At 46.9% G+C, this 19,116-nt stretch overlaps 2 protein-coding genes and 1 long non-coding RNA gene across 3 annotated transcripts; 2 read left to right on the top strand and 1 right to left on the bottom strand.

The window, feature by feature from the left end:
- Positions 1-6,100: 6,100 nt before the first annotated feature.
- Positions 6,101-7,704, top strand: LOC100073887. Its single transcript, XR_005660125.1, has 3 exons — positions 6,101-6,159; positions 6,897-6,969; positions 7,609-7,704. It is a non-coding gene; the product is annotated as an uncharacterized LOC100073887 (long non-coding RNA).
- Positions 7,705-8,168: 464 nt separating this feature from the next.
- On the top strand, positions 8,169-9,862 carry LOC120638008 (transcription initiation factor TFIID subunit 7-like). The gene is made up of 4 exons (XM_039912442.1): positions 8,169-8,226; positions 8,313-8,510; positions 9,011-9,123; positions 9,794-9,862. Exons 1-4 carry the CDS (start codon positions 8,169-8,171, stop codon positions 9,860-9,862), a joined length of 438 nt encoding a protein of 145 aa, XP_039768376.1.
- Positions 9,863-14,367: 4,505 nt separating this feature from the next.
- LOC100073929 (olfactory receptor 13H1-like) lies at positions 14,368-17,766 on the bottom strand. Its single transcript, XM_029068075.2, has 3 exons — positions 17,696-17,766; positions 17,181-17,379; positions 14,368-15,466 (listed from the first exon to the last, which is right to left on the bottom strand). Exon 3 carries the CDS (start codon positions 15,454-15,456, stop codon positions 14,491-14,493), a length of 966 nt encoding a protein of 321 aa, XP_028923908.1. The 5' UTR covers positions 15,457-15,466; positions 17,181-17,379; positions 17,696-17,766; the 3' UTR covers positions 14,368-14,490.
- Between the last annotated feature and the right edge of the window lie 1,350 nt (positions 17,767-19,116).

Below are 19,116 nucleotides of genomic sequence, written 5' to 3'. Positions count from 1 at the left end.
TGCTATTATTATTATAAAATAATAATCTACAGGTCCTATTGTAAAGCTGCACATCACCTTCACCCATACCCAGGATTGTGCAGCAAGCAGGTGAAATTTCCTCTCTGCTCTTTGGCTTTAGCCTTCCAAGTCTCTCCGTAGGTGTAGCACAGAAAAGGGGTGGGGATTGGGGGTGGTGGGTATGTTGGGGTGCTAATGGTGATGGCTGCTGGAATGTGTTCCTTGGGGATAGCTGTTGGGAGAGAAACTGAGGAACCTGCTGGATCAGGTGGCAGAATTGACCAGTGGTATTTATTGAGCACTCACTGTGTGCACAGCAGTATACTAATTGCTTGGGAGAGTACAACAGAGTTGGTAGACACGATCCCTGCCCACAAGAAGCTTAGAGTCAGGAGAATCTCCAAACTCCCTCCTTTAGGGAATGAGAGAGGAGTCCTCTCAATCAATCAGTGATATTGAGCACTTCCCTGTGCAGAACACTGTACTAAATGCTTGGAAGAGTACAGTACCATAGAGTTGGTAGACACATTCCCTACCCACAAGAAGGTTTACAGTCTAGAGATTTGAGTTGTAACTTTTATCCCGTGTTAAGAGACTGGGATTGAAGGGAATAAGTGAGGCCAAAATTCCCCCACCTGGAACTTTTTCCATAATGAATGCAAAATATGGAATTGAGGCCTCTGGCAGATCTGGGAGTGGGAAGCAAAGGGCTAGAGAATCTGGAATTCTTGCCACCCTGACTGAAGTCGTGCGCCAGCCACCCTTGCAGAGTCCTGAGCATGGAGCTGGTTACTGTTAGCCAGGAAACTGGTCCCAGCTACCTTTAACCAATCCAACTCTCTTAGGGTCACCAGCAGCTGTGATCAGGCAGTGACCTTTTTTTTCCTTTTAATTTGGCTCAAGGACAAAAAATGAACAAGAGAAAGGATGATGTTTCCCCTGAGATGGAGAGCCAGTTTATTCTGCGCCTACCTCCGGTAAGTAGCCCTTTCTTCTAAGACACAAGGGGAAATAGTAATAATAATGGTGTCATTTGTAGAGAAGCAGCGTGGTTTAATGGAGAGAGCCTGGGCCTGGGAATCAGAAGGTCATTGATTCTAATCTCGGCCGCCACTTGTCTGCTGTGTGACCTTGGATATGTCATTTCACTTCTCCATGCTTCAGTTACCTCATCTGTAAAATGGAGATGAAGGCTGTGAACAACCCCATGTGGGACAGGGACAGTGTCCAACCTGATTTGCTTGTATTCCCCCCAGCACTTAGTACAGTGCCTGGCTTATAGTAAACACTTAACAAATACCAGAATTATTATTATTATTAATAATAAGCACTCACTATGTGCTAAGTGTTGGAGTCGATCAAGTTTCTCAACGGTCTGCTGCTTTGGAGGAACCACCTTGTGTATCCGTTCTGGCTGGCGGCAAGGTGGTTCCCCACAGCTAAAGTTTTCGGGAAGATCAACCACTGTTAGGGACTCAGTGTGAGACCAACCAGGCTGGAGCCCACCTGGCATCCTGTGGGCTCAAATGTCAGTGCATCTTTTTTAAGCAGCCCATCTCCGTCCTCCTGCACCTGTTCCCCTCCCCTCACTCCCAATGCCTGAAGCTACCTTCTATGGCTGGAGGCAAAGACACTGCTGTGCTGGTCTAAGGAGTTGGTGATTCAGGACCTGGTTTCCCACTCCCTTGGAGGGCGATAGCACCCTCCAGTTTCCCTTTGGGATGCAAACATTGCCAACCGATAGGGGAAGCAGCACGGCCTAGTGGAAAGAGCACAATTAGTGGGTTCTAATCGTGGCTCTGCCACTTGTCTGCTGTGTGTCACATCTCTGTACCTCAGTTACCTCATCTATAATATGGGAGTTGATTTTGTGACCCTCATGTAGGACATGGACTGGGTCCAACCTGATTAGCTTGTACCTACCCCAGCACTAAGTACAGCACTCGGCACAAAATAAACGTTTAACAAATACCATTAAAAAAATACCTGATACATTTAATGGAGTCCTTTCTGGGAGGTGTTGCCACCAGGATCTCTCCTGGCACCTGGTGATATCAAAGAGGCTGGCAGTTTACCACTTCCAAAGTTCCTCTCAGAGCCCAGGCCAATTGTGCTGCCCACCCACTCTGGAACAGGAACTCCAGCCCACCAGAACACCAAGAGCTTCTTGGGCCACTGAGGTCTGGATCTGAACTTTCCAGACCGAGAAAGTTGCACCCAGGGGACACTAACTGAGAGGAAGCTTCACACCATCCTGGGGATTGATAAATCCTTCATAGGTCAGGTGCAGGGGGAACTTAACTCTAGAACAACATAGCTGGAAAACTGTTAATCCACTGCACCCTAACCTGACCTATCTACTCTCCCTCTGCCCTCCAGGAACACGCCGCCACGGTGAGACAGATAATACAGGCCGGAAATGTCGGCTCCAAGGGCAGACTGACCATCGAAATACATCGTAAGTAAGAAGGGTGTGTCCTCCAGGCCCTCTGGTCCCCGGTGGTAGGAGGACTGTGGGAGGTAGCCAGCCCAGTTTCTTGCTGGGGAAACCCAAGGAGCCGAGAAACCAGAGATGTTGCTTTTTCTCTGGTGACCTGGGAAAGGGTAGCAGTGGCTGGGCCCTGACGGGTCCTTTGTTAAAGACTTTGTGCTGGAAGTCTGGATCGGAAAAGAGAATGACACATTCCATCCATTCCACATGGTCCCGATTTCTTGTCCTATCACCATCTTGGAGAAGCGGGACTATAAGTATCAATACAGCAAAGTAGAGCAGAGACCTTGTGTGTCACCCATCTTTCTTCCTTTGCATTTTGTGCCCCTTCCCTCCCCCCCTCCCCTGCACATCTCCCCGACTGAACAATTTGGTTTGTGATGGTGGCTCACGGTGGATTTGAGTCAGAGGCAACCACTTCCACTGGGGCGCGGGGAAAATACTGGCCTCCTTGTTAGTTTAGTCCAGAATCTTCTATACAGTTGCAGCAGGTATTTGGCAGGAATCTGTTCCAGCCAGGGTGGTGACCACGGCAGGAGATCTGAACACCCAGTGGATAGACCAGCCTGGGAGTCAGAAGGTCCTGGGTTCTAATTCCGCTCTGCCACTTGTCTACTGTATGACCTTGAGTAAGTCACTTAACTTCTCTTTGCCTCAGTTAGCTCTTCTGTAAAATGGTGATTAAGACTGTGAGCCTCATTTGGGACAGGGACTAGGTCCAACCTAATTAGCTTGTATCCACCCCAGCACTTAGAACAGTGGTTGATACGTAGTAAGCACTCAACAAATGCCATCATTATTATTTTAGTAATAATAATATCGGAACCCAAGCAGAGTAGCCTCTTGCTTCGAGATAATGGAGTCAATCTTAGTCAACCACTGACCGGGGTGGTGGAGGCGTTGGGGAGATGGTGAGGTGGGGTTCTCCCTGGTTTGTTCACAGCCCACAGGTGTCACGGGATAGTTCAGGTGGAAGGCAGCTCCCTGGTCGCTAAGGTGGTCGACCTGCCATGCAACATAGAAAGCTTGAAGACCATCGACAAGAAAACCTTTTACAAGACTGCAGACATCAGCCAGGTATGGATGGACCTACCCGTGGGTCCCTGGCACATGCCAAATCCTCCCGGACCTTCCTTTCCTTTCTATCGAGCATCCCTCTGCATTTGGGAATGCCTCCTTAGAGAAGCAGCATGGCGTGGTGGATAGAGCACTGGCCTGGGAGTCAGAAGGTCATGGGTTCTGATTCCGGCTCTGCCACTTGTCCCCTGGGTGACCATACCCAAGTCGTTTTGCTTCTCTGGGCCTCAGTTACCTCATCTGTAAAATGGGGATTGAGGCTGTGAGCCCCATGTGGGACAGGGACTGTGTCCAACCCCATCTGCTTGTATCCACCCCGGTGCCTAGTACAGTGCCTAGTTCATAGTGAGTGCTTAGTGAATACCACCATCTTATCACTGTTGATTTCCAGACCAGAGGGGCTCTAAGGTGAGCCAGGGGTTGGAGTTTGAGATGTGCTGTTTGATCAACAAGAGAAGCTGGAAACAACAGCTTGTGGCATGGCGGGGTTGCCCATTTCCAGTAACCCAAGACTCACTGGAGTCTTTTTATGGTATTTTTTAAGCGCTGTTCTAAACACTTGGGTAGGTACAAGTTAATTAGGTTGGATACAGTCCCCATCCCACATGGGGCTCACAGCCTAAGTAAGAGTGACAGTGAGTATTCTCCATTTTACAGTTGAGGAACTGAGGCACAGAAAAGTTAAGTGACTTGCCCCAGGTCATACTGCAAGAAATTGTCAGTGCTTGGGATTAGAACCCTGGTCCTCTGGCTACTATGCCTGTGCTCTTTCCACTTGGTGATCCTGCTCTTCCCTTGGCTCTTCTAGAGCCTCCCGCAATAACTCCTGTGAGTGGAGGTGCAGTCTGGCACTGACCCACCAAGTCCCCACAGCTGATCATTGTCATTCAGTTGTATTTATTGAGCACCTCCTGTGTGCAGAGAACCATACTAAGTGCTTGAGAGGGTACAGTCGAATTCATAGCTACATTCCCTGTCCTCAAGGGCTAGAAACTAATGTTATAGGTATGAGGAAGGAAAAAGGGGATCTAGCCATGGATTAGTGCTTAAATAATCAGGTTATGTACAGAAGTGCTGAAGTGGCGGGGGAGAGATTTGAAATTTGTCAGGGAAGACATCCTGGAGGAGCTGGAATTCAAAAGGGTCATGAAGATAGTGAATAGGCGTTTTTTCAAGTATGAACAGGGGCAGAGTTCTGGGCAGGGAGGAGTGTGAGAGCAAGAGGTAGGCGGGGAGAGATGAGAACCAGGCTGAAAGTAGGTTAGCGTTAGTGTGACTTGGGGTGTAGTTGGAGGAAAGGAGGACAGAGCTGATTGAGTGCCTGAAAGCCAAGCACTTGTCCTAACCCGACTTGATTACTGCATCAGCCTCCTTGCTGATGTCCCTGACTCCTGTCTCTCCCCCATTCCATTCCATACTTCACTCTGCTGCCCATATCATTTTTCTACAAAAACGTTCAGTCCGTGTTTCCCACTTCTTAAGAACATCCAGTAGTTGCCCATCCACCTCTGCATCCAACAGAAGCTCCTTACCACTGGCTTTAAAGCACTCAATTGCCTTTTTCTCTCCTACCTTATCTCCTTGATTTCCTACTACAACCCAGCCTGCACACTTTGCTCTTCTAAACCCCAATCTACTCACTGTACCTCGATCTCTTCTTTCTTGCCTTTGACTTCTCGCCGTTGTCCTGCCTTTGACCTGGAATTCATTCAGTTCACTGAGTCGTATTTACTGAGTACTTTGTGCCAAACAGTGTTCTAAGTGCTTGGGAGAGTACAGCACAACACCAAACAGACACAGTCCTTGCCCACAATGAGCTCACAGTTTAGAGGGATGCCTCTGCTTGCCTGACTCCTGTCTGGCTTTCTGAAAGTCGCAAACTAATTTCCCTACCCTCTCCACGGGCTTCCCCAAGTGAAGGAGACAGCAGAGCCGGATCCCCTTCTATAGCTGGACTGTTGACCACCCTTTGCCTTCTGTAAAATGGGCATTGAGTGTGAGCCTCATGTGGGACAGGGACTGTGTCCAACCTGATTTGCTTACATCTACCCCAGTGCTTAGAACAGTGCTTGGCGCATAGTATATGCTTAATAAGTACCGTAATTAATTATTATTATTATTATTCTGGATTGTCAGATGCTGGTGTGCACAGAGGAAGGAGACCTCTGCCCTCCTCCGGAAAAATCATCTGTCACCACAGACCCGACAGTCAACAAAATGGCTGAGAGAGAGCAGAGGTTCATCTTGGCCCATGGCAGTAAGTCCCAGACTCTTGGTTGGCCTTGACCTTATAATCAAAGAAGTGGATCCTCCCCTCCAATTCTTTCAAGTCTCTTTTCCTTGGAGCCTCCAGGTCCAGTCCAACAGGCAAAGGCCCCATTCTGGGAGGTCAACCCTGTCCTGCCCAAGTGGCCCTGGTGGCCAACATGTCTGTTCATCCCACAGCCTTCTCCTTATCAGCCCCGACTCCCTATGCCTTACCCCTGCCTTTGCCAGCCTGATTGACGGGTGTTGTCTCCCTCTCTGTTCTAGTCTCGGGACCCCTGAAGAACGTCCGGAAGCGGCGGTTCAGGAGAACAGCCAAGAAGAAGGTGAGAAGGAGCACCCCACCTTGCGGGTCACCCTTGGCTGGGATGGGTGGGGACCTAACTAGCAATGGAGGAGGCCTCAAAGAAGAAGCTCTGATCAACTGCCTCTTCCATGGGCAACTAGGGAATGGTCCCACCTGATGCAGGGGTTGACAGTGTTTGTCGTAAAGAAGCAGCAGGGCCCAGGGGAACAGAGCACGGACCTGAGAGGTGGGACTCCTGGGTTCTAATCCCAGCTTCACCACTTCCCTGTTGGTTGACCTTGAGCAAGTCATTTCACTTTTCTGGGCCTCCCTTTCTTCATCTGTAAAATGGAGACTCCCTCCCCTGAGACTATGAGCCCTGGGTGGGACGGGGGGTGGGGGCTGTGTCCAACCTGCTTACATCGTATTTATTCAATCATATTTAATGAGTACTTACTGTGTGCAGAGCACTGTACTAAGCACTTAGGAGAGTACAATACAACAATAGACACTTTCCCTACCCAGAGCGAGTTTAAAGATTAGAGAAGGACAGTACCCCAGCACTTAGTACAGTGTTTGGCACAGAGTAAGTGCTTAACAAACAGTAGGATGAGTATCCTCTAAACTGTAAGCTTGTCTTGGGCAGGGAATGTGTCTGTTCAGTGTTATATTGTACTCCCCCAAGTGCTTAGTACAGTGCTCTGCACACAGTAAAGCGCACATACGATTGAATGATTGAATGAATATTCTCTGGTTTCTTTCCCATTCTGCACCCAGTACATTGAGTCTCCAGACATTGAGAAGGAAGTGAAGAGGCTGCTGAGTACCGATGCTGAAGCCGTCAATGTCCGTATCCTTTAATAGCAGAGCCCCCTGAATAGGGCAGTTTATACCCAAAAAAGTAGCTTGTATGGAATTAGCTTGTAGGGAATGAGTTGTAAGGTCCCAAAGTCCACAGGAGTGGAGCAGCAGGAAGTTAAACAGTCAAGACTGAGCTTTACCACCCCCCTACTGAAGAATAATGCTCTGCCCACAGTAAGCACGCAATAAATTCGATTGATTGCTTCCGGTCTGTGCTAGACCTAGGCTTTACACAGCCCCCTTGGCCTTACACTGGCTCTATACCCATGCCTTCTGTCAGGCCCTAACTCCCAGGATGAATAGAAGAGGGTTTGGCTAACCATCTCTCCTCTGCCACAGGAAGCCCACAAGTGAGTATGGTTAGATTTGCCATCACATCAGGAATTTGTCTGGACTCAGAATTTGGGCAGACCTGGATAGAATACCTCTCATCTAACCATGCCCTTCCCTCCTACTCCTCCCTCCTACTCCCCCCTCCTACTCCCCTCTCCTCCATTCCAACTTCACCAAAGTCTTTCTGCACGAACCCCATCGAGCGCCTCATCCCGAAAGTGGCTCCTTAGGTCCCTCGGGCTTGTGTACCGGCCTTTTTGCTGGTTTTTCCTTGATTCAGAGCACCTGATCTGAGGCTGGGAGCTTGTTGCTGAAGAGGAAAACAAGGAAGTGCGTAATCCCAGCTCCCTCTTGAAATCTGACGTCTCTCCAGGAATATCTAACTGCAAGTCGGGACACAGTTTATCAGGTATGTTGGCTGAGGAAAAGATGGGGCTCACTGGGCTCTCTGGCCCCATTCTCTCTCTGCCCCCCTCCCCCAGCCGCGGGTTAAGCACTTAGTACAATACTGTGTGCACAGTAATCACTCCATAAATATGATTCACTGAGTGAGGGACCTCTTCCCTGGTGACCCATTTGGCTCTGATAACCTGGAGATGGTCACCTTGAGGCTATTTCTGGATTCTCCAGTTTTCATAAGGCACATATTCCGTTAGGGAGGGCGGTGGCCTGAAAATTAGGAGTCCTGGCCTCTTTTAGCTTCCACCACTCGTCAACATTACTGGACCCAAACAGGAGCCTCACTAGGTCTGTGTGCCTTCAGAGAAATCCATTGCAAAGTCTTCTGCTCAACCAGTTAGATCCTGAATCAGCACAAGGCATCACTGCCCAGGACAGTGGCAGCTCCAGGCAAAGATGCCTGTGATTTTCAATAGTGCAAAATTATTGGTTACCATGTGTCTTGCTGGTTTGGGTAAAAGGAGAGAGTCAGGTTGGGGTTGCTGGTGGTGGTGTTTAACCTGCTTCATTTTGTTGGTTCTTCCTGCTGGAAATGACCAGAACGTGATGAGCTGCGTGAGTTATTCAACGACCTCAGCAGTAGCAGCAGCAGAAGCAGCAGCAACAGGAGCAGCAGTGAAGATGAAGTTGATGTGGTCAATATCGATGACATGGAGGAGGAGTTGGAAAGGAAACTGGAGGAACAGCTGAGTGATCTGGATGGGCAGGACCAGGAAAAAGAGGAAACCAATTTGCTAGGTAGGTCAGGGAAGAGGTAAGCAGCATGGCCTAGTGGAAGAACACAGGGCTGTGAGTCAGAGGGCCTGGGTTCTAATCCAGGCTCTGGCAATTGCTTGCTGTGTGACCTTGAGCAAGTCACTTCACTTCTCTGAGCCTCAGTAACCTCATCTGTAAAATGGGGATTGTCTTCCTCCCTCCATTTTAGACTGTGAGCCCCACGTGGAACAAGGACTGTCCAACCTGATAAATTCGAATTAATTCGAGTGCTTAGAACAGTGCTTGACACTAAACTTAATGGATACCATTAAAAAAAAAAAGTGGCAGACGTACCTTTGTCATGGCTGAGTCCCCAGTGGGAAAGATTATTGGAGGTTGGTTCTAGGGAAGGTGAGGAGGGGTCCACTCTCTTGGGCTTCTACTCCCTTGGGCCTGAAGTGAGAAGCATAATGAAAGGATTCCATTCTAATGGCCTGGTTTTTTGGTTTTCTTTTTTTTTTGGTTGTTGTTTTTTTCCTCAGCCTTGAGAATCCAAGAGCAGATTGATAAGCTGAAGAGCAAACTGCAGGAGAACGAGGTGAGGGTAAGGCGACAAGAAGATCTCATCAAGAAAGTGGAAAATATGGCACTCAAGGTGAGGTGGGGGACAGATGTAGACTGGTGTCTATGCTCATTGAAGTCTCGTGCTCTTTGCTGGCTCCTGTGCAAGCCTAGTTCAGTCACGGATGCATAGAGTCCTTGCTCTTGAGGAGTTTTCAGACTGTCGGGACACTGTACAAATGACTCATATAAACAAGAAGCAGCGTAACCTAGTAGAGAGACCATGGGTCAGGGAGTCAGATGACTTCTAATCCCCATTCCACCACCTGTCTCGCATGTGATGTGACCTTAGGCAAGTCATTTCACTTCTCTGTGCCACAGTTCCCTCATCTGCAAAATGGGAATTCAATACCTATGCTCCTTCTTACTTAGACTATGAGCCCCCTGTGGAACCTGATTATTTTGTATCTATTCCAAGCTTAGTATAATGCTAGTCACATAGTAAGGGCTTAACAAATACCACAATTATTATTATTATTCAGGAACATTAGTAATCATCTTGATATTGTGAAACAGTTATTATGGGCCAAGTACAGTGCTAAGCACATGGTTAGATAGAAATCAACTTAATGAGGGGGTAGGGATCAAAGTTTTCCGAGCAAAATGTTAGCTAAAAGCTTGGAGGAGGTGACAGACCAGTCATTTGTCTCTGCTGAGTTTGAAAAAGGCTATTGGTTTACTGAAGACATTTTTCTGGCATTCAGCTAAGAAACGGAGGAAAGAAATATCTTAGAGCAGGCAGAGAACAAACTGGAAGAGTCCTGAGTGGCTGATGGCTAGGGAAGTCAATAAATGTGCTAGGTGATAATCATTTAGCATGTTCTGAGCACTGACTAAGTACTGTACGCAGATCAGACCAATACCTCCAGGTGATCAAAGTCAGTCATTTTCCCATGGGACTTGTTTTTCAGACCCGACTTGAAACTGCGCTGGTGGATCTCAGAAAGCAGGAAGAACAAGATCAGTTTCAGGTGAGGAGGTTCCCCCTCTGAAACGGGTGAAAGAAGTCCAGAGTGTGGAATCGGGGTGCTGATGAGAGGCAAGGTCACTCTCAACAGAGCCCCGTCCCCAACCCTCCACAAGGGCACTAACTATAGGCCCGATAAAACCATTAAAGCAACATCATTTCATTATGGCATTATTCATTCAATAGTATTTATTGAGCACTTACTATGAGCGGAGCACTGTACTAAGCGCTTGGAATGAACAAGTCGGCAACAGATAGAGACAGTCCCTGCCGTTTGACGGGCTCACAGTCTAATCGGCATTAGGCATGGGGGTGGGTACCACATGATCAGTTTGGCTCAGTCCCTATCCCACATGGGACTCACTAGGAGATAGGGAGAGCTGGGCTCTCAACCAACCTGTGCCTCTGTGCCTCAGTTCCCTCCAACGCCTTGCCCCAAGTCACGATGCAGAACTGGGACTAGAATCTGAGTCTCCTGACTCTCCCTCAGTGCCATCCTCTTTCCACCCTGCCTCCCTGGAATAAAACCTGACCCCTTGGCTGGATAGCTTCAGGATGGCCCCTTGTCACCCCCATCCACACTCCAAACTGCAAAGAATCACTGGATGAGTCACAGAAGACTTGGGCATAGGCTTACAGTTGGAATGAAGTGTAGGCCTGAGAGAAGTTTCCTTTTGGGGTAGAATTTTTTATCCCCCCAAATCAGGTACCAGAGGCCCTGCAGAAATGCCTCCTGTTTCATCTGTGCATGTATCTCTCCACAGCTCAACTCCCTGCAGGAACAGTTGGAGAGCTTCATGGAGCAGTGAAGAGGTGGGAGGGGACCTGACCTGACCTGAAGCTGAGAGCAAATGTGTCTGGGTTTACACTTGGTTGTTTCCCCTTCCCACCTTCCCCACAAACCTACTCCAGATCCCGAAAGATTTAAAGGGGGAAAACCCCTAATTCTTAGGACTTAGTAAACTCGAGAGGGCTCACCCGAGAGAGAATTTCTGAAATAAAATGTCACTCTTCTTATTGCTAGTCAGGTCCCTCGTAATTAACTGTAACCTTCTCACCTGCCTGCCTCCTCTCTCACACTCCTCCCCTCTGTAAATCTATATTCCTCCCCCACAGAGACCTCCACTCTCTCGACTCCAACTATCGCTCTCAAAGCATCATACCCCACCTTGACTCCCTATTCTCTCTACCCACTTTTGATGACCAGATTACTGCTCTCAACTCCACCCTCTCAACTCAACTCTCTTGCTCCACTTTCCCTCCATCGGTCCCACTCCACCAACCAACAGCCCTCGCTCACTGCCACTGTCTCCTTCGCTCATTCGCTCGAGCTGGCTGAACGCTGCTGGCGAAGGTCTAAACACCAAGCCAAACTTGTTCCCTTTAAATTTATCCTTTCCTACTTTAATTCCACCCTCTCCTCTGCCAGGCAAAACTACTTTTCTTCCCTTATTGCACCCATGCCCATCCCCCCCGTCAGCAGTTCCAGACATTTAACTCAAGCCCCTTGTTCCTACCCTTCCTCCATCCTTCAGCGTCAACAATTTGGCCACCTACTTTATTAGGAAAATTAACACCATCAGGTCTGAGCTCTCCAAAGTCACCCTTCCCCCTTCTGCATCCCCCACAACTCTCAACCCTCTCCTCTACTTTCCCATTCTTCCCAGCAGTATCTTCAGAGGAGATCTCCTCCCTCCTCGCAAGTGCCACCCCCTTCACTGTGCTTCAGACCCCATTCCCCTCTCATCTTATAAAAACTCACCCCTTCTCTCCTCCCTTCCTTAGCTTCCATCTTCAACTGTTCACTCTCCAATGGCTTCTTCCCCTCTGCCTCCAAACATGCCCATGTCTCCCCCATCCTAAAAAAAACCTCTCTTGACCCCACTGCCCCTTCCAGTTATCATTCTATCTCCCTCCTACCCTTTCTTTCCAAACTCCTAGAGCGAGTCACTGCTCGCTGCCTCGAATTCCTCAACTCCAACTCTCTCCTGGACCCCCTCCCAGGTGGCTTCTGTCCACTCCACTGAAACTGCCCTCTCAAAGGTCAGCAGTGACCTCCTTGCCAAATCCAATGGCTTCTATTCTATCCTAATCCTCCTCGACCTCTCAGCTGTCTTTGACACTGTCGGCCACCCCCTTCAACACATTATCCAACCTTGGCTTCATGGACTCTGTCCTCTCCTGGTTCTCCTCTTATCTCTCTGGCCATTCATTCTCCATCTCCTTTGCGGGCTCCTCCTCCCCCTCCCATCCCCTAACTGTAGGGGTTCCTCAAGGGTCACTTCTTTGTCCCCTTCTGTTCTCCATTTATACTCACTCCCTTGGTGAACTCATTCACTCCCGCGGCTTCAACTACTATCTCCATGCAGATGACACCCAAATCTACATCTCGTCCCCTGTACTCTCTCCCTCCCTCCAGGTTCCCTCCTGCCTTCAGGACATCTCCACCTGGATATCTGTCCACCACCTAAAATGCAATATGTCTAAGACTGAGCTCCTTATCTTCCCTTCCAAACAATGTCCTCTCCCTGACTTTTCCGTCACTGTGGACAGCCTTATCATCCTTCCCGTCTCACAAGTCATCATGGACACCACACTCTCATTCACCCCGCACAACCAATCCAACTCCAAAACCTGCCGGTCTCACTTTCACAACATCACCAAGATTCTCCCTTTCTTCTCCTTCCAAACTGCTACCTTGTTGGTACAATCTCTCATCATACCCGACTGCTGCATCAACCTTCTTTCTGATCTCCCAATCTCCTGTCTCTCCCCACTTCAGTCTGTACTTCACTCTGCTGCCTGGATTATCTTTCTACATAAGGGCTCTGGGTATTTTACTCAAAAATCTCCTATCAACCTTTGCATGAAGCAAAACCTCCTCACTCTTGGCTTCAAAGCTCTCCATCACTTTGCCACCCCTACCTCACCTCCATTCTCTCCTTCTACAGCCCAGCCCTCATACTCCACTCCTCTGCCACTAACCTCCTCAGTGGGCCTCGTTCTCACCTGTCCCGCCATCAAACCCTGGCTCAAAGTCCTACTTCTGGCCTGGATTGCCCTCCCTCCTCACATCCACCAAACTAGCTCTCTTCCCCTCAAAGCCCTATGGAAAGCTCATCTCCTCCAGGAGGCCTTACCAGACTGAGCCCCCCTTTTTCTCTGCTCCTCCCCCCCCATCACCCCTACTCCCCCAACTCCCTCTTCCCCTCTCCTACCCCCTTCCCTGCCCCACAGCACTTGTGTACATTTGAATGTATTTATTACTTTATTTTATTAATGATGTGTATATATCCATAATTCCATCTATTATCCTGTCTACCTGTTTTGTTGTCTGTCTCTCCCTTCTAGACTCTGAGCCCGTTGTTGGGTAGGGATTGCCAAACTGTACTTTCCAAGTGCTTAGTACAGTGCTCTGCACAGTAAGCACTCAATAAATACAATTGAATGAATGAATAGATCTGTGGGTAACCATCCAGCCTCTCTGAGTTTCCCTTCTTTGGAATTATAATTATAAGGGGAATTATAAGATCTGCTTTTCTATCCTAGGGCACTCCCCACAAGGGGAGAATTGTCCCATCTTCCTATTTTCAAGAGAGCTCGGCCATTGGCCGCTAGACAGATTCCAGCTCAGAAAGCACCTAGTCTGCTGGGGACTAAGCATAGAGGAGAATTTTGAGGAAAAACCAAAGAGGTGGAGGGAGGGGGCTAGTGGGTTCCAGGGGCAGGAGGTAGCCCTCAGTTACCTTGATCCTTCCTGTCCAGTTGCAAGGCACTTTCTCCAACTCACTAGGTGTCTTTCCTTCTGCTAGTCCTCATGTTTCTGCCAATCCATGCTGAGTGAAACACAAACACACACACACACCCCACCACACCCCCAACCGCCCTCCCTGCCCCCCACCTACTCAACCTCTCCCTACCCCGGGAAGAATAACAAAAGTGGTATTTAAGCACTTACTATGAGCTGAGCACTGTGTGCTAAGCACTTGGGAGCCTTCAATACAACAGAGTTGGCAGCACGTTCCCTGACTACAAGTTTACATTCTAAAGTGGGAGAGAGACATTAATATAACTATGTAATTTATATCATTTAAAGATAGGAACATGGTAATAATTGTATTTGTTATGCATTTATGGGCCAAATAGTGCTAAGTACTCGGGTAATTAAGGTAATCAAGTCAGAAACAGTTTCTGTCCCACACTGGGCTCATAGTCCAATTAGGACAGAGAATAAGTATGGAATCCCCATTTTATTTTGAGGAAACTGCGGGACAGATAAATTAAGGGAATTGCCCAAGGTCCCACAGCGAGTGGGGGAGCCAGACTTTGAATCCGGGCCCTCCGAATGCCCTTATGGATCAATTCTAGTTTGTTTCTCTCCTGTAATGAATTATACCTGTTTCTCAAGTCAGCCTCAACTCAGCATTATATGTCTTAGAATTCACATACTGACAGCCTTACTTGCTTGGTTTTCCCAACAGCCTTTCTCAAGGCCCCTATCATATCCTTGTTTCTCAACGTATAAATGAGAGGGTTCATCATGGGGATCACTATTCCATAAAATATAGAGATGATTTTGTCCTGGTCCTTGCTGTCTTTGTTTTGAGGTTTGAGATAAATGGAGATGAGGGTCCCATAGTAGATGGTCACCACAGTCAGGTGCGATCCACAGGTGGAGAAAGCTTTCCTCCGCCCAGCTGTGGAGGGGATTTTCAAGATGGCCACCACGATCCGGATATAAGAGAGGAGGATGAACAGAAAGGGGAGGGGGAAGATGAAGATCGAGTTTATCAACATCAGAATCTCACTGACAGTGGTGTCCGAGCAGACCAGCTTTAGGACGGCTTCAACCTCACATACAAAATGGTTCACTACATTGTTCCCTGCACAAAACCGAACCGGTATGGTGATCACGGGAATTAGGGCCAACAGGAAGTTACTTATCCACATAGTAGCAGCAATGTAGAAACAAGCCCTCATTGTCATGATCAGCGGGTAACGCAGGGGGTAAGATATGGCGACAAATCGGTCGTAAGCCATGACAGCCAATAGGCAGCACTCGGTGATGCCCCAGAAGATGGAGATGGTCATTTGGGCGAAGCAGTCATTGTAGGTGATAATGGGGCAGTCTCTCAGGCAGTTGACTAGTGTCAGAGGCACTGCAGTAGTGGTAGAACACAGGTCAACAAAGGACAGATTGCAAAGGAAGAAATACATTGGGGTGTGAAGTCGAGGCTCTTTCCACACTACCAGAATGATGAGCATATTTCCCACGATGGTTCCCAGATAGAGATGGAGCAAGATACAGAAGAAGATGATTTGACTTTTGGGCTGATTGGAAAGTCCAACCAGGATGAATTCTGTGACCTCAGTGTAGTTGACCCCTCTCAGTTCATTCATTTTCTCCTACCTGTGGAAGCAAGACAAAGGAAAGATTTTAGAAAGTACAAGCCAAATGAGTTCTAAGGGGGCTGGATGGGAATTAGTTGGAGTGGTCCCCAGGATTCCTAGTCATTAGCCATCATCTGGCAAGGAGCAGATGGTATAATTTCCAGGAGGCACCCAAAACAAAACCGTGTATTACTCAGAGCTGGGATCTGTGGATAATCTGATCTCTAGTCTGAGGTCATTAAGTCACTGAGGGCAGTTAAAATTAGAGTGGAATTAGGTTTTTTGATTAGGAAAGGTAAGTGAAGTCTCTGCTTTTTTTGTAGTGGGTGGAACTGAAATTCTCATTACAGTTTCCTCCTGTTTTCATTTTCTTTCTTCCAAATGAGGAATTCACCTGCTAGGAAAGTGGTACCTCTGGGTAGCCTTCAGGATTCAAAGTTCTGAAGGAAATTAGTGCCAAAGAGGTTAGCTTAATTTATCCTTTAACTTTTCAGAGAGAATCAAACAGAGTCAAATCTCTATCCAGTAATGGGGAAAGAGCTGACAAAATTTGCTTGAAGGCTGAACTCTTCTCAGCCTTCTAAGTTAGACTCAAATGGATTCTCCATCTTTGAGACCATTTCTGGAGGATGAATTTTCCTAAATCCAGTGTTTTTAACCCTTGTGAGAATTGATGGTTACATCTGCTGATGGAGCAGATGCCCCCTGTGCAGAATCTAAGGTCATGAAGATAGAGAAAGAGAAGATTTTTCTAATCAGTAATCTCATCCCCTCCTGGACTAAAAATTAATCCTATGTTGCATTTTTTTTTTGGTGGGGGGTGGGAGGGGTAAACTCTACTCTGCCTCTGACTGCACTGATAGATTTCATCGAATGAGAACATATTTTTCTTTATCTAGAATGCTCAATGGGTTATTAGCTGAACTACTTTGGACCTGGGTTCCAATCCTAGCTTCTCCACTTGTTTGCTGTATGACTTTGGACAAATCTCTAATCTTCTCTGGGCTTCAGTTCCCTCATTCTCAAAAAGGGGATTCAGTGCTCATTCTCCCTCCTACTTGGATTGTGAGCCCATGTGGGACTTGATTTTCTTGTAGCTACTCTAGTGCTGAGAACAGTGCTTGGCACATAGTAAGCTCTTAACAAATACCACAGTTAATATTATTAATACTTGTTTTGGGCACTTGATGTTTCTCCATGACTTAGTAGCCCAGAGATACAGGATGAATGTAATATCTTAATTTCACTAACTGTTTTGGAGGCAGGAGGGGGGACATGAAGGGAAGGCTATTTTCTAATCTCAGCCAACATAATTGTCTCACAAAATCACATCCCATTTCTCTTAAGTGATATTTAGACAGAAAACACATTCAAATGTTATGCAAAAATGTACCTGGAGTTATAGTATGTCAAAAGTTTGGAAGATAGCTATGCCTATTTGGGAAGCTACAGATTTTGTCTGACTTCACAAGCTAGAGCTCTCAGGCACCAATCACCTTTATTTCAAAGGAACTACCGACTCTCCAATAAGTAAGCCAAATGGAATTCCAGAGGTGACTGTAGGAAATACAAGATAATGCAGATATTTTTATTCCCGATGGTTACCATCTAGAATTAAAATGTAAAGTCCTCCAATAAATTAAGAGGCAGGAAAGAAATGAATTAGATCCTTCTTTAAAAAAATCAAAAAGCTGGAATGGGCTTTCAGGTTGTGAAGGAGACCAGATACTCACTGAATTCTATAGCTTCCAAGGTAACTGCTTGCTGGAAATGTAGTCCTTTCAAAGTAACAATAAAATCCACAGATAACCTTTGGTCAGGGATGGGTCACCAGCCTGGTTTAAGGGTGGTTAAATTGGATGGTTTTCCTTTGGCTCCTCACAAACCCAGTGGGAGAAAAGGCATCTTTGGATATCCAGTGAGGAATTTGTCCTAAGAAACAAAACAAATTATTTGGAACGTCATTTTCTTACTTTAAAAGCTGACTCTATATCTGTAGGGCACTTAGAGGGAGTCAATCAATCAATGCTATTTACTGAGCCCTTACTATATGCAGAGTACTGTCCTAAGTAGTTGGAAGAGTACAGTACAACAGAGTTAGCAGACATGTTTCCTGCTCACAATGAGTTTATAGACTAGAATATAATAGCATCAAATCCCGATTTGATAGAAATTCAAGGAGTACATTCAACACTGTACCAAAGTCATTTTTTTAAGGGAGGGTGGCTAGTATAAACATATCTCTTACCTTGACTTCAAAATATTAAATGATTTGAGGCCAGATCTGCTCTCTCTGAATGGCTGATACATTACACTCTCTAAGGCAAACACCAAAGATGATTCAGTATGGTATAGCTTAAATCAACTGGCAAGAGGGATAAGATACTGGTTCTTGCACTCACCTTGGGAGAAAATACTACATATCACTGAAATCCAGATCCACTACCTAGAACAGGAAAACAGTAAATATTCCAAGAAGACTCCAGAGCTCATGATTTCAGCCTTCAGGAGACTCCAGGGATCATATCCCTAATAGGTAGTGAAATTCCACCAATGAGAAGTGGATTGGAGGGAGCAATCTGAGGAAAAGATGCCTCTTTTCAGTTGTAGATCATTAAAGCCAAGCAGACTCCTTTTTCCCTCTAGTTATGAGTCTCTGATACGTGCAAATGAAACTGTTTACAGAGACTCACTTGGTTACTAGATGCAAGGGAGGGTGGAGATATATGCGAGCTAGAGATAGGAAATAACTTTTAGATAATGGTCTGAGCCTATGGAGATAATTTTTCATTTAGGGTATGGGGCTGGAAAGGGAGCAGGGAGTTTACAGGATATGAGGATTGGGAGAGGGAAGTCTTTAAAGACCTCAAAAGCCAGAAGGCCCCCATTTCCACTCTACTATGGTGGCAGGAATTGATCGCAAAATAAAGTCTGGCCGAGTCCCACAGTCCCTCATGCCCCAGCATTCAAGTCCCTTCAGAATTCCCAAGTTATATTTGAAAACTAGGAGAGGGAAATCAGAAATGAGTTTTGAGATTAATGAAGATTTAAAAGTTTGTGGAAAGCCCTTTTGTTTCCTGTTGCTGAGCTACCCAGAGAGGTAGAACTTGAGTAATTAATTATCCAGTGAACTTGATCATAGTGGAAACCAAGCTGGAGAACTCCAAGTCTTTATTTACTTTTGTGCTGCCTAGACAGAGCCAGACTGTAGCTGGGCAGAAAGATTTTCGGGTGAGCGGTGGTAACATAGGAAATTAAGTGCTTAGTACAGTATTCTGCACATAGTAATCACTCAGTAATATGAATGAATGAATTTTGGAAAGAGAAAGCAGCCCTGCCCCTACTCTAAGAGGGACTGCTGCTGCTGGTTACATCATTGTTACTATTATTATCTTCATCATATTTGTTAAGCACTTACATTGAATCAAGCATTGTTCTAAGTGCTGGGGTAGATACAGGTTAATCAGATCGGACACAGTCCCTGTCCCATATGGGACTCACAGTTTAAGTAGGAGGGAGAACAGGCATTGAATTCCCATTTTACAGATGAGGAAACAGACACAGGGAAGTTGAGTGACTTGCCCCAAATCATACAAGAAGCAGGTGCTGGACCTGGGATTAAACCCAGGTCCTCTTACTCCAGATCCATGTTCTTTCCCCATGCTGCTC

This window comes from Ornithorhynchus anatinus, chromosome 6 (genome assembly GCF_004115215.2).
Source record: "Ornithorhynchus anatinus isolate Pmale09 chromosome 6, mOrnAna1.pri.v4, whole genome shotgun sequence".
Classification (NCBI taxonomy): domain Eukaryota; kingdom Metazoa; phylum Chordata; class Mammalia; order Monotremata; family Ornithorhynchidae; genus Ornithorhynchus; species Ornithorhynchus anatinus.
This window is presented reverse-complemented; position numbering and strand designations above follow the sequence as displayed.

Coding starts and splice junctions, on each gene's coding strand:
- LOC120638008 (XM_039912442.1), top strand. CDS start 8,169: ATGCCTGTGATTTTCAATAGTGCAAAATTATTGGTTACCATGTGTCTT. Junction 8,227..8,312: donor CATGTGTCTTGCTGGTTTGG/GTAAAAGGAGAG, acceptor GGAAATGACCAG/AACGTGATGAGCTGCGTGAG. Junction 9,124..9,793: donor TGGAAAATATGGCACTCAAG/GTGAGGTGGGGG, acceptor TCTGGCATTCAG/CTAAGAAACGGAGGAAAGAA.
- LOC100073929 (XM_029068075.2), bottom strand. CDS start 15,456: ATGAATGAACTGAGAGGGGTCAACTACACTGAGGTCACAGAATTCATC.